This window comes from Hirundo rustica, chromosome 1 (assembly GCF_015227805.2).
Source record: "Hirundo rustica isolate bHirRus1 chromosome 1, bHirRus1.pri.v3, whole genome shotgun sequence".
NCBI lineage: Eukaryota > Metazoa > Chordata > Aves > Passeriformes > Hirundinidae > Hirundo > Hirundo rustica.
Window position 1 is genome coordinate 124,645,625 of NC_053450.1, and position 20,456 is coordinate 124,666,080.

The 20,456-nt window shown below is 36.2% G+C and overlaps 1 protein-coding gene and 1 long non-coding RNA gene across 2 annotated transcripts in view; both read right to left on the reverse strand.

Moving 5' to 3' along the window:
- DNAH11 (dynein axonemal heavy chain 11) overlaps positions 1 to 8,433 on the reverse strand; it is an 83,604-nt gene extending 75,171 nt beyond the window's left edge. The window contains 6 exon segments of the mRNA XM_040060947.1: positions 5,409 to 5,485; positions 6,107 to 6,249; positions 6,357 to 6,417; positions 6,419 to 6,508; positions 7,492 to 7,652; positions 8,314 to 8,433. Coding sequence (XP_039916881.1) covers positions 5,409 to 5,485; positions 6,107 to 6,249; positions 6,357 to 6,417; positions 6,419 to 6,508; positions 7,492 to 7,652; positions 8,314 to 8,433 — 652 coding nt within the window.
- Positions 2,249 to 4,473, reverse strand: LOC120752431 (uncharacterized). Its single transcript, XR_005700705.1, has 3 exons — positions 4,353 to 4,473; positions 2,768 to 2,821; positions 2,249 to 2,335 (listed from the first exon to the last, which is right to left on the reverse strand). It is a non-coding gene; the product is annotated as an uncharacterized LOC120752431 (long non-coding RNA).
- Positions 8,434 to 20,456: the final 12,023 nt, after the last annotated feature.

Below are 20,456 nucleotides of genomic sequence, written 5' to 3' on the forward strand. Positions count from 1 at the left end.
TCTGCACTAAATTCTAATAGGAAGTGTTAAATGGAGAAGAAAATCTATGCAGCTGCCAACACTAAGTAGCAGAAATAGGCAAGCATTTTGTATTAGAATTATTTGTCTAGTGTTTTGGCAAGAAATTCCATTACGTCTGTCTAGAAGCCTAATTAAAACATCCTGCTTCTCCTTCCAGAACAAAGTATTACTTAGTCTATCTGTCAAATTGAATGTTCATTACTTCATGCCATGATTAACTGTCCTTTGGGACATGCAAACAACCCAAAAAATGTAGAATTTGCTTGCAACATTTGAACTTTCTATTGTTCATCATGTGGCTGACCGGGTGGCCTCAGCAGAGTGTTATTACCCTGCAGCCTCAGGCAAAGGCAACATGAAGAATTTTTTATGCAAGGGCTGTGGCAATTTCTTACAATGCAAGATGGAAAACCTGTTACATAGGCAGGCAGGTACCTTACCTTTTCCATTCCCTGCAATTCCAGTGACAAACACAGTGACACACTGCCAGCTGCTCCTCCAGCTGAACATCCCACTATGCAGAAGGGACACACAGTGAGCACTTTCCAGTTGTAGTTCTTATCACAGAAACAGAATTATTCACAAGATTTTTCCCCCTCCACATTCTTATTCCCTTTAACAGGAGAAAATAAGCTTGCACTGTCTTGGCAGATTCGCCTCAGCAAAGCAAAGGTTGCATCAAGCAACACGGTCTCTCAGAAAATGATCAGAGAGTTTGTGCAAAGGAATCAAAGCAGTTACCTCAACAAGTGAGAGCAAATCCTATTCTGCCAGACAGCCACACAGTCCAGCAGAACTGAAACCCAAGGATACAGTTATCACAGTTCTACCATTGCTTCAGCAGAGTGGATTCCACAATCAGTTGTACAGTATCATTCAGAAAAATGAAGTCAGTCTCTTAAAGTAATACATTGATTCGAAAGAAATAGTTGTATGAGTGACAGAATAGAAATAACTTGGCTGCTTGTAGATTTCTGTTTTTGGTGAAGAGTATTCACTCTGATTTTCCAAAGCTTAACAGGAATAAGTTCATGATCCTCAGTGCTTGTCTTCTGATTTACCCAGTTAACAGGAAAAAAAATACTCTGTAGAAAGCTGATTGTAAGGTTCAGAACACCCCAAAGGCATACCTTATTGTTTTTCACCCTTCTGTCAGGATACTAGAACAAGAGAGAGAAGAGCACAAAATCCTTTATAAATCTTCTGATCAGTCACATTCAACCAGCTTGGTTATTTCCAACATACCCCAATAAAGGTAAGGGGTGTGCTGTCACACACAGCAGGTGTGGATGTTCCTTAAAGAAAGGTGCAGATATACGCACTTTTTGTTCGGTCTGTCTACTAACCAGTGTTTCTATGTTTCACTTTTTCACCCTGTCTGTAATTAAACTAAATTAGTGCTTAAATTTAGCTTATGGGCAACTAATTCTTGTGACTATACATGCATGCATACATGTACATGCATGCATTTAATGTGTATAGCAAAAGGTGCATTATACTATACATAAAAGCCAGAGCACAAAAAAATCACATGTAGCCATGCGCATTCCAAATTCACACCTTCTTATTTATACGTTTTTGTTCCCTTACTCTTCTTACCTCACTATAAATATCTGACCAACGATGAATTTGCTACCAAATACAAACTCTTCTTACTGTGCACAAACAAATGGTTTTGTCACTCCAGATTGTCACTGTACACAGCTTTTCCAATCAGGACACAGGTTTCCTTATGGACTTATTTATCATACTGAGGAACATTATTGCCATAATGAAATGCCTTTGAAATACTGAGTCGTTGAGAGACACTTTATCAATGCTTTAACATATGCAAAAATAATCTTCATGTCAAGTACAACCAACCCATTGGCAATTATTTTGATCAAAAATCTTAAGGGGAGTAATTAAAGACAATGAATTCTTTTACTTTGAGAACAAAGTTCTCTTCTGGCTGCCAGTACAGCTCCGGGCTAGATTGTTTAACCATCTGCTCAAGCTGTAGGTTCCTCATCCTCGGAACATCCAGAGCTGGAAACAGGTCACTGATCAGGCCTGTGAAAATTGGGATGTCATCTGTCACTATTTTATGCAAATTGAAGTCTCTTAACACTCACATAAGCACATGGAAAAGGAGGGTAAACAAGGTATCACAGGTGCATGAAGTAATTTTTTTTAGGATTCTGTTTTTATTTAAAGGCAAAACACCAGAAACATATTTTACCCAATCCTCAGGTCTGTTCTTCTCTCCTTGTTTCAGGGACCCTGCAATCACCAAAGCTGACTTGATAGCATGAGTTCCCCAGTCATAACAGCCCTACAAAAACATTTTAACTAGTTAGGTTAGCATATGAAATAAAACTAAGTGGTAATGTTTATTAAGAAAAAAATCATTTTACACACAGAGTAAAACAAGATATTTTTATTCACTTGAAGTCTTTCAGTCAGTATTAGAGATTGACTAAAAAAAACCAACAAAACAACAGGCTGAAATATATCTATAGCTATTTAATTTTCTGTATCCCACTATTTGGTTCCCTATTCTTAACTGGCTACCAGCTGGGTAAAATTTAAAAGCATATTCTGCAGCTAGACCTAGGAATTCATTATAAATACAGACTACTAGTATTATCTATTCTCCCTTCCTTTCAAAAAAAAAAAAGGAAAAGACAAACAACCCCTTCTCCCCAAAAAACATACCCCAAAACAACAACAAAACTGGAAGCAAATTCACAACTTAAAAATATACCATTTTAAGTCAACAGCTGCCATTCCTCTATCCTCTTCCATGACACCAGTTACTCTGTAAGTGTGAAACAAGTGCACTAAGTATATCACAAAGAATAATAATAATTTAAAAAAAAAAGGTAACTTTCAAACTCAAGACAGTCCATGATCAGCAAGAAAAAAAAAAAATCTGGGGTAATAAAGTTTTTGCTGTTGTTGTGTGTTTTTATTGTTTCACAAAAAAAATTTGTTGTTGTTTTGCTGTCTGAAAGGGTGTTAAAGAGAAGGATATATATCTTAAAATAAGACTGGTGTTGGCTTGTCCAGTGTAGAAGGACTTTATTTGCCACGGTATGAGAGGACCAGAAGTCCCTTCACAACACATGCACTGAAAGCCCTGATAACCCTGTTCTGCAGTAGTTTCCGTTTAAAGTTCTAAAAGTCCCAACATTGGAGCAATAACCTCAGAACTCTCTGAACTGCTGTATATTTTATGCAGAAGCCCAGATTTTTTTTTCCTCAGAGGTATTTGATTTCTCCCATTTCCATCAAGAGTAAATTAAACAAGAGCTAAAAAGTAAACAAAGAAGAACATTCTAGATTTTGCTTCAAATGTTAATATTATTATTGTAACTATGACTAGTACTGAAGCGACAAATCATTATATAAATTACTTTTCTCAATTCAGAACGTGCCTCCTCGACAAAGTAATCATTAGACTCAAGGAATCCTTGTTCTAGTGAAGCAATATTAATTATCTTTAGATATGCATGGTTTAATTTCATTATCACTAGAAAACTGCAAAAATGTGTCAGGAAATCTTCAGGATATTTAGACATAATTTTGAAATTTAGGCATAAAAATAAAGTGGGGGTTTTTTATTATTTTTTTTATTTCATAGAGGCCTTGCCTGCTATTTGAATTTATAGCTTAAGGTTGCAGAGTTCTTAAAGTTCTTATTCCATTGATAAAAATGAATATTAGGGATATCTTGTGAAAAATTATGCAGCTGCAGGTGATTAAAACAGCATGCATGCAGGGAAGAAATCATACAATTTTTAAGGTTTACATTTTTAAGATAATATTTCCGAATACGGATTTTTTCTAGTACAATAATTGAATTATTTAGAAATGCTTTTCCACATCCCCCCCTTACTTTTTTTCCCCCCCCTTTTTTTTTTTTTTCAGACAGTTGTCACTGTTTTTACCAGGGAGAAATTTAAAGACATATTCATTCAATTACAATATACTATCTGTTTTTCCAAATAATTTCTATTCTGTTATTCTCTTCTCCAGAAGGTAGTTATTTACACTGGTGTTACACAGCAGCACAATGTAGTCAGTCATCCCAGGTATGAAATGGTGATATACAATTATTTAATGCAAAACTAACACATTACAAACATTCAATGGTAAGAAGAAGGAACGCTTTTTTTCCAGATTCATGTCTGACAATTCATTAAGGATGGACACGATTTAAAGTGTCTTTAAAATACAAGATAAGACAATATGCATAAATCCCTCCTGTTACACAATATTCAGCTGCACTGGTATGGAGTGTGTGCTAATGGATTCGTATTAAATCCAGAAGCACAAAGAACACTCACCTGTTCAGGGAGCAGCTCCCTGCAGAGAGGTTACAAGGTGATGAACTTCCTGGCTAACAGACAGGCATCAATAAACCCTTCAGCAGCCAACATCGTTTCAGAGACCAGTTCAATGTCAGGGACAACCATGGCACAGGGAAGGGAAGAAAAAATACCCCATAATCCAAATACACAGATTAGTGTTTAAGCACGGTAAGAATAAGTCAGCTAAATCAAACGTCTGATGTGTGCAAACATTTTTAAAAAGAGACCTCAAGAGAGTCACAATTAAGAATGTCAATCAAAGCTGACAAGGACCTTGGTTCAAAGCAAAATGAGCTAATTAGGCACTGGTGATTGTTAGTATTCCATAACATTTCTGCACAAAAGAGGCACCTGAGAAACACAGACAAGTAGTGCCCAAACTCAGGGCAGGCACAGGCTGCAGTGGTGTCACTTGCCACCGATCACTGGGGGCACAGCCAGCAGCTCTACAGGGTCTGGGAGGCAAGTTCAACACAACCATTGCTGAAAACACCTTCCCCTTTTAAGGCTCTTCGATTTTTTTTTTTTTTTTTTTTTTTTTTTTTTTTTTTTTTTTTTTTTTTTTTTGAGAGAGAGAGAGAGAGAGAGAGAGAGAGAGAGAGAGAGAGCGCTTTAGTGCTTTTATACAAAGGCTTGGTTGCCTTTAGAGGTGTTACCGTTTCTTTTCTAAATATGGCTGCTCAAACTTTTAGAACAAAACCCCAGAAATTTTAATGACACAAATAAAAAAACTCATTAAATCTTATTTTTGAAGGAACATGAAGTAATAATGTTATTGGTAAACAATTTCAAAATTTCCTCATTAAAAATCATTACTTAAGTTACGTACTAGAAAAGAGGAGATCTTGGATTTTGTGTTCAGGCCAGTTACAAACCAGCAAATTTGTTCCTCAGCGCTCTTTCTTACTACTGAAAAAAATCAAGGGTTTTTTTCCCCATTCAGAAATATACTGAACAGAATTAAATGACCAGCCTTAATTTTATCATATTTAAGTATGAATGAGGAACCTGAGGCTCTCATGTAGTTCTGACTTGCACATCCAGAGATCATAGTAATAAATATTCCAACTCTGGATTCAAGTGTAATGGTTTCACCAAGAAATACACCTCTGTTAAAAGAAAGATACCACTTACGAAAAAAGAAAACTTACTAGACCTTAGCAAGCAGAGGTATTTCACTGGTAGGCATCAGCTTTTTGTAATCTGTCTGGTATTGAATTCAGAAGGAAAATGCTGGACTATTAGAACCACAGAGAGTGTGTGTGTCTGTAGGAAGAGTCATCTTTTGAAACATAGAATAAAGGAGACTAGTAGGGATGCAGAGGTTTTGAAAAGGCCAGGAGACAATACAGAGTAAACAAAAACCAAATGAAGAAAGGTGAACACGAGGCAGTGGAAAAACAAGATATATCTCAAAAGCACGGGGGAGTCCTGGAATCACTGAGACTTCTTGCAAAGTTGAATCCCTCCAAACTTCTCATCCATAGGGTGCCATGATCTCCCATGGTAGGAGTTGAACTGATTTCAATAGCAAAACTTTAACACTGGGATTTACTCAGATTTATTCCTACAGTTTGAAGAGAAATTTATTTGGGGGTAGTACCTTACACAGATAATTTTGTGCTACCATCTAATCCTTCATTTACAAAGTTTCTGAGGAACTTTGGAGGAAGATATTACTGGTTCAGTATTTAAAGCCTGCAAAGCACAAGGAAGGACTCCCAACATACTCCTTTTTCTTCCTAATTTTATCGTGGATACTCTTTAATTGTACTGCCACTACTAACTAGACTTCTACCAAGAGATGACTGAATTCCTCAAAGCACCCTCAAGCTCCTGTCTGGACCAAACCTTTATAGATATTCTCTACAGACTAAAATTAAAAGAGTTAACAGTTTTTCTTGAAAGCAACAGTTTCCAATGTAATTGGCATGAAAAAGAAGCTAAACAATCTCCATACTGCTTAACGGGACATCTCACCTCATCATCCATGTGTTCTGAAGAGTTGATAATTTTCACCACCATACCAAGGGCATGGTCTCTCCATGGTCTCTGTCTTATCTGTGCCAGCTGGTCCTGCAGGAGCACCACTCACTGCTAGGTGGAGAGCCTGGGTTGGAGTAATATAACGTCTTAACATATGTAAAGGGATTGTTTGCATTGCAACAAACTTCTACAAGATCAGGAGCTTTTTTATAACTCTTATGTTTCATGGATGATTTATTCCAAGTCCACTTTCTCATTATAATTTAATGTCCTAAACCACAAATGTATCTTTTCCATATTCATGTAAAATCATGGTGTGGTACTATATGGAAAGTCCTTATTTTAGAAAAGAAAATGAACTAGATCAATACTTTTTATCAAGAAGGAAGATCCTATTTGTGATCACTTAGGACAGGAAATAGGAGTAGTTGCTGCTTTGCCTATTTAAAAGTCTTGAGAATCCGGCCTCCCAGCTGAGTGTTGTAAGCATTAAGCCAGCCAGCATGCCCGAGCGTATCTTTTTGGATCACTTATTTTAACAAGAAATTCCACATTGGAGCCAAAACATGCCCAGAAGAAAAATGTTTCACTGTATGGAAGGGAAAAGGGAAAAGGGAAAAGGGAAAAGGGAAAAGGGGAAAAGGGAAAAGGGAAAAGGGGAAAGGGAAAAAGGGGGAAAAGGGAAAAGGGAAAAGGGGAAAAGGGAAAAGGGAAAAGGGAAAAGGGAAAAGGGAAAAGGGAAAAGGGAAAAGGGAAAAGGGAAAAGGGAAAAGGGAAAAGGGAACCTACTCTGGTTTGGACTTTCACAAATGAACAAAAAAATTTTGCTGAAAACTCCTGATTAACCTTGGCAAAGATCTGCTCATATTCCCCTTCAGACTAGACAATGAATATATAGCCTAAGTTAGGCAAAAAATATTTCAGTTGTTAGAAATCTAGTGACCATTAAAATCATACCATTTCTTAAGTATGTGCAGCTACGTGCACATTCATTCTCAAATATATTGTGTCTTGATAACCTCATAATACCCATATGAGGTAGGAAAGAAATCTCAACTTCTACGAAGCATTTAGCTTTTCATTCCATGAAACAGATAAAGCAGGCACTGTTATTGGTAGCAGTCATTACCTGCCAGTCAAAGGTGTAATAACTTGCCAAGGGGTATTTCCCAAGTACTCATAAAAGTACCGAAACCAAGCATCAGTGATGTTGGCAAGACAGCGTTTCTGGACATCACCCCGTCTATGGCATACCTGTGACAGCCAAGCAAAAGCTCTGGAACTGAAGACCTACGAGTCATCCAAGAGTCATGATGCCAAGTAGGAGCTATTCAGGTGGTGCAAATGGCACCCATCACAAAGCTGCAGCTGTCTCAGCAGGTCTCATACCTCACTCCCAGCCACTTATGACTAACAACTACTACAATCTATTATAAAGGATTAGATGCAACTCGAGGTATTTGTGCTTTTATACAGATACAAGTGCAACAGAAGATAATTTTACTAGAGCTCTTGCAGCAGAACATAAGCAATGCAGCCTTTGCAAGGGAGCTGAATTAATGAGTCAACATTTCTTTGTCTGCAATGAGTTTCATTTTACTCCTCAAGCCTTGTTTCTTCTTATCTGAATGCCACCTTTAAAGCCCATTTTATTTCTGAGGCTCAGGGCGAAAATAAGAATTCTCTCCTATTTAAATTCCAATTCAGTGAAACATTTTGTTCATTCAAACCAGTAGCATTAGTTTTACCTGAACTAAAGTTTACATGGAGTGAACACTTTGGTTTAAATAAACATTCAAAATTTCAGTTGTCTGAAATTATAAAAAGTCACCACACCAAGAGGAGATGCTCTGGAGATTCACATGCCTCTGAAAGGAGAGCAAAACGCACTGTGAATTACTGAAGGCAGAACAAACTGTGAATGCAAAATACAGCTGATTCAAAAATGCACCTTCTGGGCTCGAAGGGTTGCTGATACATCTCTGCCGTGAATGTCTTTGGTGCAAATGGCCATGATTTTTTCATGATCACCTGAGGAAAGTTCTCCAAGCAGCATGGTAATAAAGAACATTTAGCTCAGTGACCTGAAAAGATTTAGGTAACCCTCTAAAACCAGATGGCTTCCAGTGCTGTCTACCGTTATTACTACTAGAAATTAGTTCTGCCCACATCATGAACTAATTCATCTTAAAAACTGGCTTGTACCTACAAATTTTCTGATATTCAGCATGAGATGCCAGAAAAAAATGCTGGTTTAAACAGAAATTTGAACCATCTCCAAAACAACAGCAAGGTGAGCAGAAATGCTGCAGGTGGTCAGCTAGGCAGGGTAGGAGGAACGGATGGATAAGAAGCTGTACATGAAATGAAATTGAAAATTCTGTGGTTATAATCTCCATAGAGATACGTATCAGGCATTGCAAAATTGTACTAATTGTACGAGAACATTTATTGGCAAACTAAAAATAGTCCTTAGGAAAGATCAGAGACATTTTAAAAATAGACAAAGCAATAAGGAGATGAAAACAAAATACGATATAAATGATTATACAGAGTTATGTGATACGAAGTGACGAAGTATTATTCAGGTTTCATATTAATGGGGGGAGAACCCCAATCTCAGCTACTGCAAGTAATTTTAAGGAGGAAATTATAAAAATACAGGGAAATATTAATAGAAAGTTATAATGCCTTTTCTATTACAGGGAAAATTTAGACACTTCTGACAGATATTCATGACCCCTTTAAAGTCTCTTTTCTACTTTGTAGTAGAAAACCAAAACTACTGAAACTTTTCACAATGAGAAAGAGTACTCACAGCAGGGGAAAAACATTCAGGAGAAGTTTGAGATAAAAAAGGGTAAAGCAGAAAATCAAATGGCACAAGGTATCTTCCTGAAATGGGACTAAAACTAAACACAGACGTAAACTGCTTGGTTTGACTAAACAAACACAGTAGTTTTGGTTTATTACACAAATAGACAGGTGTAATATTTGTACACATATTGAATGTGTAATCTGTTTTTAGCACACCCTTGGAGCAGTATCTTTGCTTTTAGCTTTTGTCTCAGTTCAGAATAATCCCACAAAACCCCAGTAATTAAGACGTGATAAAAATGCTCATGACTTAGCAGAAATTGACAAAAAGCCGTATTTCTTTTTTCCGTAGGTGCTGTAAAATATGTTATAGTAATATGTTAATATGTTTAACATTTCATACAAAAAACATTCTAATATGACTATTTTCACACTGTATTCATTTTCTCTCAAACAAGAAGGAGCTGTCCATATCTGCTTCTTGTGGCAATCCTTCAGGGCTGCTGTCAAGCTCTCTTTCAGCCCAGCATCTAAAACCCACCAGGTTTGAGAAGCACTAAGTCCAGCCTGAGCTGGGTGGTCAAAAACTCACTGTTCTCTCTGCCTCTCTTCATAGGCCACAAATGGAGCAGAGAAATAGCGCATTGTGTACAGTTTCCTCAAGGTGTAGCAACCAAGACCCCACATTTTGAAGCAAAAAAACCCCCAAGCATGGATAAATTTATGCACATAACATAAATGACATATTTTGTACTAAAAGTAAAGGAAGTTCATCTCATTAATCTTCACAAAGAATTTTCTTTACGTCAGCACTTTTTACAAACTTGAAATGAGAATGAATTTTCCCTCCATTTTCTCTGTCACTGTACCTTCAGTAGGATTAAGATGAGATACCAGGGTTTTTTACATATCCACTTGACTTGAACCCAGACATACTGTCTTAGAGCTCCAAATATGAAAGTCTGGAGTTTTTGTGTTCACAGCCCCGGAGTAAGCACAGACAATACAGTATTTTCTGTCTCCATGTGCTCAGATGTAGCTGTATCTTGGAGAAACTATCTCCAAGAGGCAAGCTGCATATACTTGTCCATTCAGTCTGGGGCCTCCCTGCTGCGACAATCAATCATTAGAACCACAAGCAACATTGATTTTATGCAATGTGAGTGCTTATGCATTCAGCGCTGTTCTGAGAACAATAGGTTATTGTCTCAGAAGTTGCTGATCTGTTCTCCCTGACCTACCACTCTCCAGTTATCACACATACTGGCTGGCCAGTTGGCAAATATGAGGCTCAGAACCAGCTGAAACCAAATTCAGCTGGTAGGGGATGTGTGAGAGTGCTGGAGGTTTGGAGAGGTGTGTGCTAAAGATAAGACAGGAGGGGATCTGAAACTATAACAGAAGACAAAGTAAAAAGAGCAGCAGAAGAGAGAAAGTATGAGAAATACAACATTCAACCACAGTCTTGATCAGTTCTGTGACTTTGAGTACTTGGTGGTTTTTTCATTTTCATTGCTTCCAAACAGTAAACTCTCTACGCTTCTTTTAAAAAACATTTTATGTACAAGAGGAAGACAGACAATTTATAAAATAATTAGCAAACTACACAGTACTGGGTAACAAAATTTTCTGGGTTTATTATTATTTCTCTTTTTTTTCCAAATTTACATAATTAAAAGTAGTATTCCATGCAGTTGAAAGTGCCTATTTAATCTGCATCCCAAAGAGAGCAAAATTCATGAAGGAGATTTCACATAACTCAACCTATCTGATCACTAGATCTAAATTTGTCATGGAACAGAACATGCTCCTTTTCTCTCCTGTATGTCCCAAGGGCAACCTTTGTATATTCCTCTGTATTCTCTTGAAATTTAAGATCAGCAATGCTGTCAGGAAGTTTGGTAAGATGATGGGCTGTTTACATCCAAAAATGCCAGACGCATAAGGAAACCATTTATGTTAGATTTGTGTCAATCACACTAATGTGTGCCTCTGTTAAAGTGTATGACTCTCCGACTGTTGCATGATTACTACACACAAGGTTTTAATGGGGAAAACTAGGCCAAAATGATAAATCAGTGAATGGAGCTAATTACACTTCCGTCAGTTGTCAGAAGAGTCTGAAGGACAAAGCTCAATATTAAACAGAGAAGTCTTGAAATTGTTATTATTTATGGCTAATGTTTATTTTACAAATTGCCTATTGAGGTCTAAATGCCTTTTGTAGCTACACATCTCACCAAAGACCACTTGAAAATCAGTGTCTACACATCAGCATGCCCTATGCCTGACACCTAAAACAGAAGGCTTGTTTGCTTGCCTTATATGTGGATGAAACAAATCACTGAGATTTAGTCATGTGAAGAATCTATGAGGGCCAACCATCACGTTTGAAAAGGCTCCATGTTCAAGCCTTGATCACCTCTGAAAGCATCAGTTCTTCTGTTACAACTCACAGCCCTTCAAAAGAAAGTTTTGCCTGAGGCACACTAAAAACTGTAGCACTCAGAGAATTGATGGCTTTGGCTGGATGGTAGCTGAGGCCAGGAGTATCATCTGGCATGTAGATAACATAGTATGAAGCTTCTAAAATACATCAAAGTGCCCGTGCTTTCATACAGACCGGTGTCACAAAACCCAGCAGATCATTGTTCAAGGGAGGAACACAGAAGGATGGCTACAAAAACATTCCTTGTGCAAGGGTCAGCAGCTCAGACAGTAACAGCCTACCATAGATCTTTCAGTCTTACTTATCATCACTATGCATTGCTTGCCTGAAATTTGATCAATCTGTGCTAGAAGAATAGATTTGATGATCTCATTGCCCTTTTCCATTTCTAATTCCTGCAAACCTACAACCCAAAAATCCAAATAAATGCAACTTCCATGTTGGTAAATTTATGGCAAAGACAGATCGGGATTTGTAACGTATCTCTCATCTCTTCTTGCTGAACACCTTGTATTTGTCTTAGCTGGGGAAAAAAAGGGTTTACTACCTTCCTTAGGCAAAATGTTCCTATTTTCAAAGTAAGTTAGAAATTTCCTCATCGCAGTGGTGCAGTTCAATGATATTATCACAAGGTTAGCTGGAAAACTTTCTGTAGAGAAAATGAAATACATTAATACACAAAGAGGCTCAGCTGTTTTGGTTGTGTTCCTCTTTAAAGGATGCCTAGCAAGTCTGCTGAAAAACCAAAACAGAAGAGAGGAAAAAGTATGTGCTTGCTTTCTAAGTATACAGCCAAAAAAAAAATCAGAAAAACAGTGTCTGCAAAAGAGAGAGAGATTTTAATGACATGTGCCTCAAATAATCTTAAAGCTGGGGAATTCCCTCCCAGTTAAGGTAAAAATCAGACCAAACATTAAAACATCAATCCACTATTGATTTAAAATAATAACACAACTGTAAGAAACAGAGAAGGTGACAAGTCTTTCATGTTTCTTTTCCAGAAAATGAAAGGGAACAAAATTTAATTCAAACCAAGGAAACCAAGGGAACAGAATTGTGCCAGAAAAGTCCCCCAAAAGATAAGTCTGGCCAGGGGAAACTCCTCTTCAACCTTCCAAAGAGCCCAGGCTTAGCAAGTAAGGCACGAGAAAAAAATTTCTAACTCAACAAGGCAGTTATGTGCAGAAAAATTTAAAAAGAAAACCACCAAACGAAGAAGTAGATAAGAATCAGTTGAGTGCGAGAGCAAAGAAATCACTTTCTAAAAAGATACACCTATTATTTTTGATGTACGAAGAGTTAAAAACATGAAAAACACATGTTGGTATTGACACAAAAAGTATAAAGGATCAAAGTATTCAATTATATGCCTATCTGAAAAGAAAAGTAAGCCATATTTATTTATGTTTGACTGATGCATTCCAGCTATTAGCTTGGTGTTTCTCAGAACAAAAAGTGACATCTCAAGACACAGGTTTGTGTTGGGCTTTTTTTTTAACTTCCTATTGCAATATTTTCCTGCAAGAAGAAACAGACAGTGCCTCTAAAGCCAGAAGAGTGAATGCAGGTGGGAAGCTCAAGGCATTCCCTTAAGTGTGTGGAAGAACTTTGGTTGCACAAATCCACCACCTCCTGTTGCAAGTGTGAAAGGGCTCCCAGCTCCCAGGGTGTAAAACAGGGATAGAGAGAAAGTGAATTTGATCCAAACAGAACATATTTTTAAGACTTTTGACAATTTTAACATCATGCCACCCCCTAAATAATGAACCAATGCCTCAAGTTTAATTGGTCGTGTAAAAAGCAGTAGAAATCCAGTACGTCACATAGAAAAAAATGACACAAAATATCACTGGAACCTCACACCTATACAAAAATCTGACAGCTCTCATTTCCTTCTTGTTGTAGAATTACACTTTAGAATAGTTTGTAATCATACTGGAAATTTTACCTCTGCTGCAGAGGTTCAAAGTTTTCACATACCTTTCACTTTCTTTTAGTCTCCACTACACTTCCTTTATTTGTTATGTCAGTCACCAACAGCTGTACAGAAAGAAAGGGAGCTATTTCAACTCTCAAGTTTACTTTTTCTACTTCATATGATTTACTAAACTGGGACAAGAAAGACATGGGAAAAAGAGCTGGAAGAATATGCCTAATCAGCTTGGTTTAAGTTCTATTTCTTAGATAGAAAAGAAAAATAATTAAAGCCACAAACACCTATTTTGACAGTGTTTAGACTGAATATAAAGGAAAAGTAAAATGAACAGAGAGAACTGCAGATATCATTGATGATACCATTAAAACTCTTCAACAAGATAACAATGACAGATTTTAGCAGAATTATTAATGTAGAGTATTTTTTCTCATGAAAGCTCAACATCTTTTTCAATACACACCATGAAGAAACTTATGCATGTTAAGCACCCCAAATCATTTCAGTGCTCTTAACAGGGTTCTCAACTTGTACAAAAATGTAGGTTTTTTGGCATATAGTGAGACATGCTGCTGTAAATGTTTCTAAATTGAAGATTTAAACAATTAGAAATCTATTTCAAATTTCAAGTACAGAAGCTCCCTAGAGAACATTATCTTATATTAGCTTTTCAGAATTGTACATGATGAGACCTTCTCCTGGCATCTGTGGATTGAATTACAGGTGTATTGGCAACACAAAACTATCATCTTTACTATGCAAGGGTTCAGTGACTTTTTTGGCCAGAATAACCAATTAAGGCATAAGGCTTTGTGTCAGTTCAAGAGTTTATGTTGATTGTTGTATTACCTTTAGCCATTAATAAATAACAGACCATAAACTTGTATGTCAACCCACACTTCCCTATATGATATGGAGTTTGCAGAAAAGATTTCTGCACCTCAGCAGTACTGTATTTCTACGTGCCTCCAGGAGGTTAAAAAGCTAATGAAGTAGCTTTTTAAAATAAGATATTATAGACATGTGAAGGAATGACCTGCAGATCTTTGTTTCAAATTGTGACATCAACAACTGCCAGTCTGTGTGAAAGTAAAACAAGGCAGATAATTGCTCTGATGAAGATACCACATGCGTTGAAATTCCATCCAAGAGGAAATGACAGAATCTGCCATGGTTAATTTACTTTACCAGCCTTTCATTTGTTCGGTGAAATATACCACCTATTTACTTTTCAGAATCACTTGCATCTGAAACAAGAAAAACAAACAAAACAAAAATGCCAGAAAAAAACTGCACTAATCAAAATAATTTATCAAAGAGAGGACTAAAGCTAACAAGAGCTTAAACAAATTGTTATTATTGTATATCATCAGAGAAGACATCTTTAAACACTGAAATGAACAGCATATTATTAAAGGATTAAAAAAAATTGAAGAAATAACAAGCTTAGAAAGCTGTTATTTTTTTTAAACTTCTACATGGAAACAGGAATGTTTTCAGAATACATATAATTACACAGCATACATGTAAATTCCCAGTACTAACATCTGGAGAAAATATAAATCTGCAATAAAGACTCAGGAAAAAAAGTTTTAATTTGCCAAGTATATAAAGAGAGTGACTAATATTGATACAATAATAATAATATTTCTAATAATTAAATTCTTGTTTAATTGTTATCGTAATGTTTCAAGCAGCTGTTCATCGGACTTTATTAAAGGAATTTCTATTCTTTTATGCTCCTGGTAAGAAAATTCCATGGCAGTCCATGTTTGGGTGATATCTTCCAAAGTCTGGGAATAATAAGAACAATAATAACATCTGTCTATACATATATATCACATTTCATATTTGGAATTGAGGAATTTAATTAAATCATATGTAATTCACAGTGATGATAAACTACACCACAGACAAGTTCATTTTGCTGGGCTGGGAATTTTGATACCTGGGTAAGTCACACGAAAATATTCAGTTTATGTCTAATTTCTTGCAACAAAACATAAACAAATAATTTGTTACATACTATTCAAATAATTTGTTACATACTATTCTGCAAAAACAGAAGAAAAGAGAAAGTACATCTCTCACCTTTTCAGTACTTAACTCTTACTACACTTTGGAGTTCATCTTCTACCTTTATGAAACTGGAGTCCCAGAAGGTCTGAGTAGGTCTTCTGCTACTAAAAGACTGACCTAAAAGAGACATCAGAGAGCAAATTAAGTCAATGAAAAAGAAAAGGCTGACATAAGCATATAACAAAGTGTTCAAATTGAATCTAACAAAAAACTACAATTCAATAAGTTATATGCACTCTAGGTACCAGATGTACTTTCAGATTTGCCACCGAATCGTGGACTTCATCAGCTTAACAGAAATATTTCTTGATGCTCTTACAGTTGTTTTTTTGTTGGTTTTTTTTTGGTTTTTTTTTTGTTTGGTTGGTTTTTTTTTGGTGGGTTTTTTGTTTGTTTGTTTTTGTTTTCTTTTCTTTTGTCATGTACTCTGGTATTTTGTACTTCATAACACTAAAAGTGAGTTTATTTGCATAGCTGACATTGAAGCCGATGTAAGATACAGACTCAGTATCTGCAGACTAGAAACCTTGGGGAATGATGGGGATGTTTGCAGTACTTTGTTGCTACTTGGTAGGACTAATTAAATTTAAGTGGAAAAAAACCCCTTTAAAATTTGTATCTATTACTTAAAATGATGACAGTCAATTAATTTTTTCATTTTCTTTCTGTAAAAAAAGAATCACAATTTTGTGCTAATCCTGTTTTGGAGCTTCCTGCATTAAAAAGAAGTTTGTGCACTTATTAAAACTGTATGTAATAAACCATTGATATATTGAAGAAAAACAGAAAAATTCTTTTACACTCTCTTCTATGCTGTCAGCTTCACAGTTTTTTGATTTTAAAAATAAAAATATTGGAAATTTGTCTTTAATTTTTTTTTTCAAAATGGTTTAAAAGAATTTTATTCAAATTTTGAAAACCAATGACTGCTCCATGTTATAGCCTATGAATCAAAATCACTGGGATTTCTTAAATGAAAAAATAGTATCGGAACCGGGTAGGTGGATTTCACACTTTTGAAGCATTCAGGAGAAAAACATCCACGATGAAGTGTGATTTTTCTCTTAAAAGACAAATAAATGGGCATGCAATAAAGATAATTTATTTTTGAATGAAACAAACATGTAAACAAGAAAAAACTTTATACCTGTTAGGTTCAAGATTTTGTATTCAATCACTGTACTGTCTGTGAGGCACAGCTGTAGTGTCCTGCAAATAGTCTGGAGAGTGAGTCTTTGTTGTTATTTTTACTTCATACTGTAATTGGAATTCCCATTGGAATTTTCTTCTGCAGGGCTACTCCCAACAAAACATTGAAATACTTCAAGGAAAAGAAGTGTCCTCCCTTTAAAAATGTGTACCTTCCCTGCAGCTCCCAGCACTCTGGAGCTGGCTGTGAGCAGAGCACATGAGCATCTGCAAACTCCACCTGTAAGAGTGATTGCTGTCTCGAGGGATCTGCCATAACCCCCCACCCTCTGTTTTGTTCCCCATACTGCCTCAGCTCAGAGAAGTGACAGCATGCTTTTACATATAACTCCACAGGGGCTGGAAACTCATTCAGAAAAATAAGGTTTTAAAGGAAAGCCCCCAAAACAAAGCATGTTCCAGAACATTCAGCTTGGACGTGAGTAATAAACCCAGCGAAACATCTAAGTGGGTGGGAAGAGTGAGGAAGGGGCGGCACTGAGACAGATAAATTGCAGAAATAGACGGCTGTGGAACCTACCTTGGCAAACCTTCTGAGCTGCTCATCCATCTGTTCCACATTAATCTCTCTCCACTGGGTTTCAGTCCAATCATCAATGCTGCTCTGAAGCAGAAAGTACAGATAAAAGCATCAACAACATTTGGTAAAGACAAGTTTCTGCTACAAAACAGATAAATGGATGCAGGAGAAAGCCCATCCTACAGCTATAGCTCAGGGGCCTTAATTTTTTTCCTACACCACCATTACTTAGCAAGCACACATAATAATCCATCTTCTCTAAATTCAACTCAAAGACCAAGCATTTTAACTGTTTCATGTTGTAACACCTGTTAAAAACATACAAGCACAACTTTCTAACGCCATTAAGCACTCACCTATATCCACGGGTAACGTACAGGCGCACCTGGGAGATTTTGGGAAGCTGCCCTGCAACTCCTCCTGGGGGTGCTACAAACAAAGTTACAGAAAGAGGATTTGGTACACGTATTTTTAACCTTGCCTATGAAAGGCAGCATCTTTAGGGAAACAGAACTTCGCAAGACTGATTTCCCACACAGGTCTGTACACCGACTTTTCTGGACTCTTGCTTGTAGATTTGTAGAGCTTTTTAATGTACAGACCTGAGTTCTGAATTGGATTGAATGGATTTCTGAATTTTTACTCAGTTATTTTAATTAATCAAGCAAGTTCTGGGTTATTAGGAAAGCTCTAAAGGAAACAACAAAGTTTGTTTTGCTTCGGGATTATCTTGAAATTGGTTGACTTGGGAACAGAGATATTTTTACTCTGGGTATCCTAAAAGATAGCAATTACTATTTGAAAAACAAAAGGAATAGTAAAATCTTTGGTATTTAATTTTTTTTTTTTTTTTTAGTCAAAACTAAACCACTTCTAGGATCAAATTAAAAACAGAACATTTAAAATTATTCTAAATCTATAACTAATTTTAAGAAAAATATTACATTAATATAAACATGAATATCCCACACTTTCTTGAGGAACTGTGCTTATTTTCAACATTGTTTCACATGCCTGTAGCCTGAAATAGATACTTCAGGTATCTCTGTAGATTCCTGCATTAGAAACTTTTTTTTTTTCCCAGCTTCTCAAGCTCTTGATTTGCCTGAAAGAGGGAAGGAACACTCAAAATACAGTTGTAGGTTATATTGAGCTTACTTAACCTGTCAGTGAAATCTACAGATCCTGCATGTATGATTCAAGATAAGAAAAGCTGAGAGAATTATGGCAAAGAGGCTACAAAGCTGCATTTGCATTGCCACTGAAAGCAAAAGCATGCAGAGCACCCTATACTGAAACCACAAGAGAAATGCTGCATAAAAAGAAGTTATTTTATATTCTTTATTCTTTAACTTATTAAACCGCTTCTTAAAGTTGTATAAATGTTAACAAAGCCCCCTCACAATGTTTTAAAAAAGAAACACTTAATAGTCTACTTTAGGCAACTCTGCTCAAGAGCACATTATGCTGACTGTGTAAAGGAAAATGAGAAAGTATTCTGAGTTGTTAAATTTTTTTTGGTAAGCATATGCAACACTGGAAGAAAAACAAGAATCGTGGATTTGGTGGTGCTAGAACTATACCAGCATCTTGGAAAAAAAAAAAAAAATAAAATTCCTAAACCCACAAACAACAAAATTCCTCAAAACACCAGCAAAACAACAAATCCTCCAAAAATAATCCCTCAAAACAAACCCAAACAAAAAAAAAAAAACCTAACAAAAACTGAAAAGACCCAACTCACAAATGTGTGCATTGAAATATCATTAACTTTTTTAGTAATATATTGCAAGCAAATATGTTCTTCTGAGAATCCTCATCACCTTATTGAGATGAACATATGGATTTTCTGCATCACACTGAAAGGTAGCTTCCATTTTAAATCTTTCTCTGAATTCCATCTGCTTATCCATGAAGAACAGGTAATGTCACTTGTCACTGATTATGTTCGTATTAAGAAAAAACAGAAATAAAAAGGACTGATTCCAGAATTCAACATATGTCAAGTAAAATGCACTTTTTTCTGACTAACTGTTATGCCAGTTGCCAGAAGAGAAATTACTTTGTGCTATACTGACAGAGCTTTATTCTTAATGGCATTCCATTCTTTGTACAGTTCCTAGTTAACAGAGTAACATTTCCTTTAAAGAAAAAAATGTCACACATGGTAGGAATATACCAGTAAAATCTGTATATTAGCAGTGAGAATACTCCAACATCTACTTACAAATAAGAACACATTGGATGAAATATTTAACTAAAGCTATACTCTATGTCATAGAATTTTTGTCAACTGGAAAAGAATTAATGATACCTTGACGGGGGTTTATGTCTGTATCAAAAGTACAAGAAAGGGAAGCTCAAATTTGAGTCACTTCAGAGCAACTAGAAAACCAGGTAAAGGCACACATCAAAAATCTTACCAAAAATACTAGACCAGATGGGCACAGAAATAGAAATTTCACCATGGTCCAGAAAACTCACTGATATTGCAGAGAAATTTTAATTATTTGATGAAAAGCACTAGTTTAACTTTCACTCAGCTCTATTTAACAGAATTCACAGTGCAGTGCATATCCCAAAACAGACCAAATAAAGGTCTCTCATATGCAGATGCTGCTCTTAAAACAAGGATTTAATAAGTTCTTCTTTTAGTGTCAGTAGGAAACATGACAGCTGTTGTGCTTTCCCATCTATTCTTCTAACCAGATTTTCTTAATTCAGATAATTCCCCCAAATTACACTTGTCACTCACAAAAAATCTAACTGGGATGGATGTGTGGCAGACTATATGAGAAAAAAATGGTTGAGGATGTCTGTAAGACAGCACCACCTGACAGCCATCAAATTCTACCTTTTGAATCCATATTTGAACAGTCACAAACTACTGCAACGTGTGATATGGGAGGCAAAGTAACACAGACACTCACTGGAGTTTCTATATGGGTCTGAGAGGAGGTTTACGAAAATGAACATGATTTGGTCATTATTAAGAAAAAAAATTAGCAAAAAGTGACTATGGGCCACATTAGAACAAAATACAATACCTCTTTTTGAACCAGTTTTCTAAAATTTACATAAAACTTG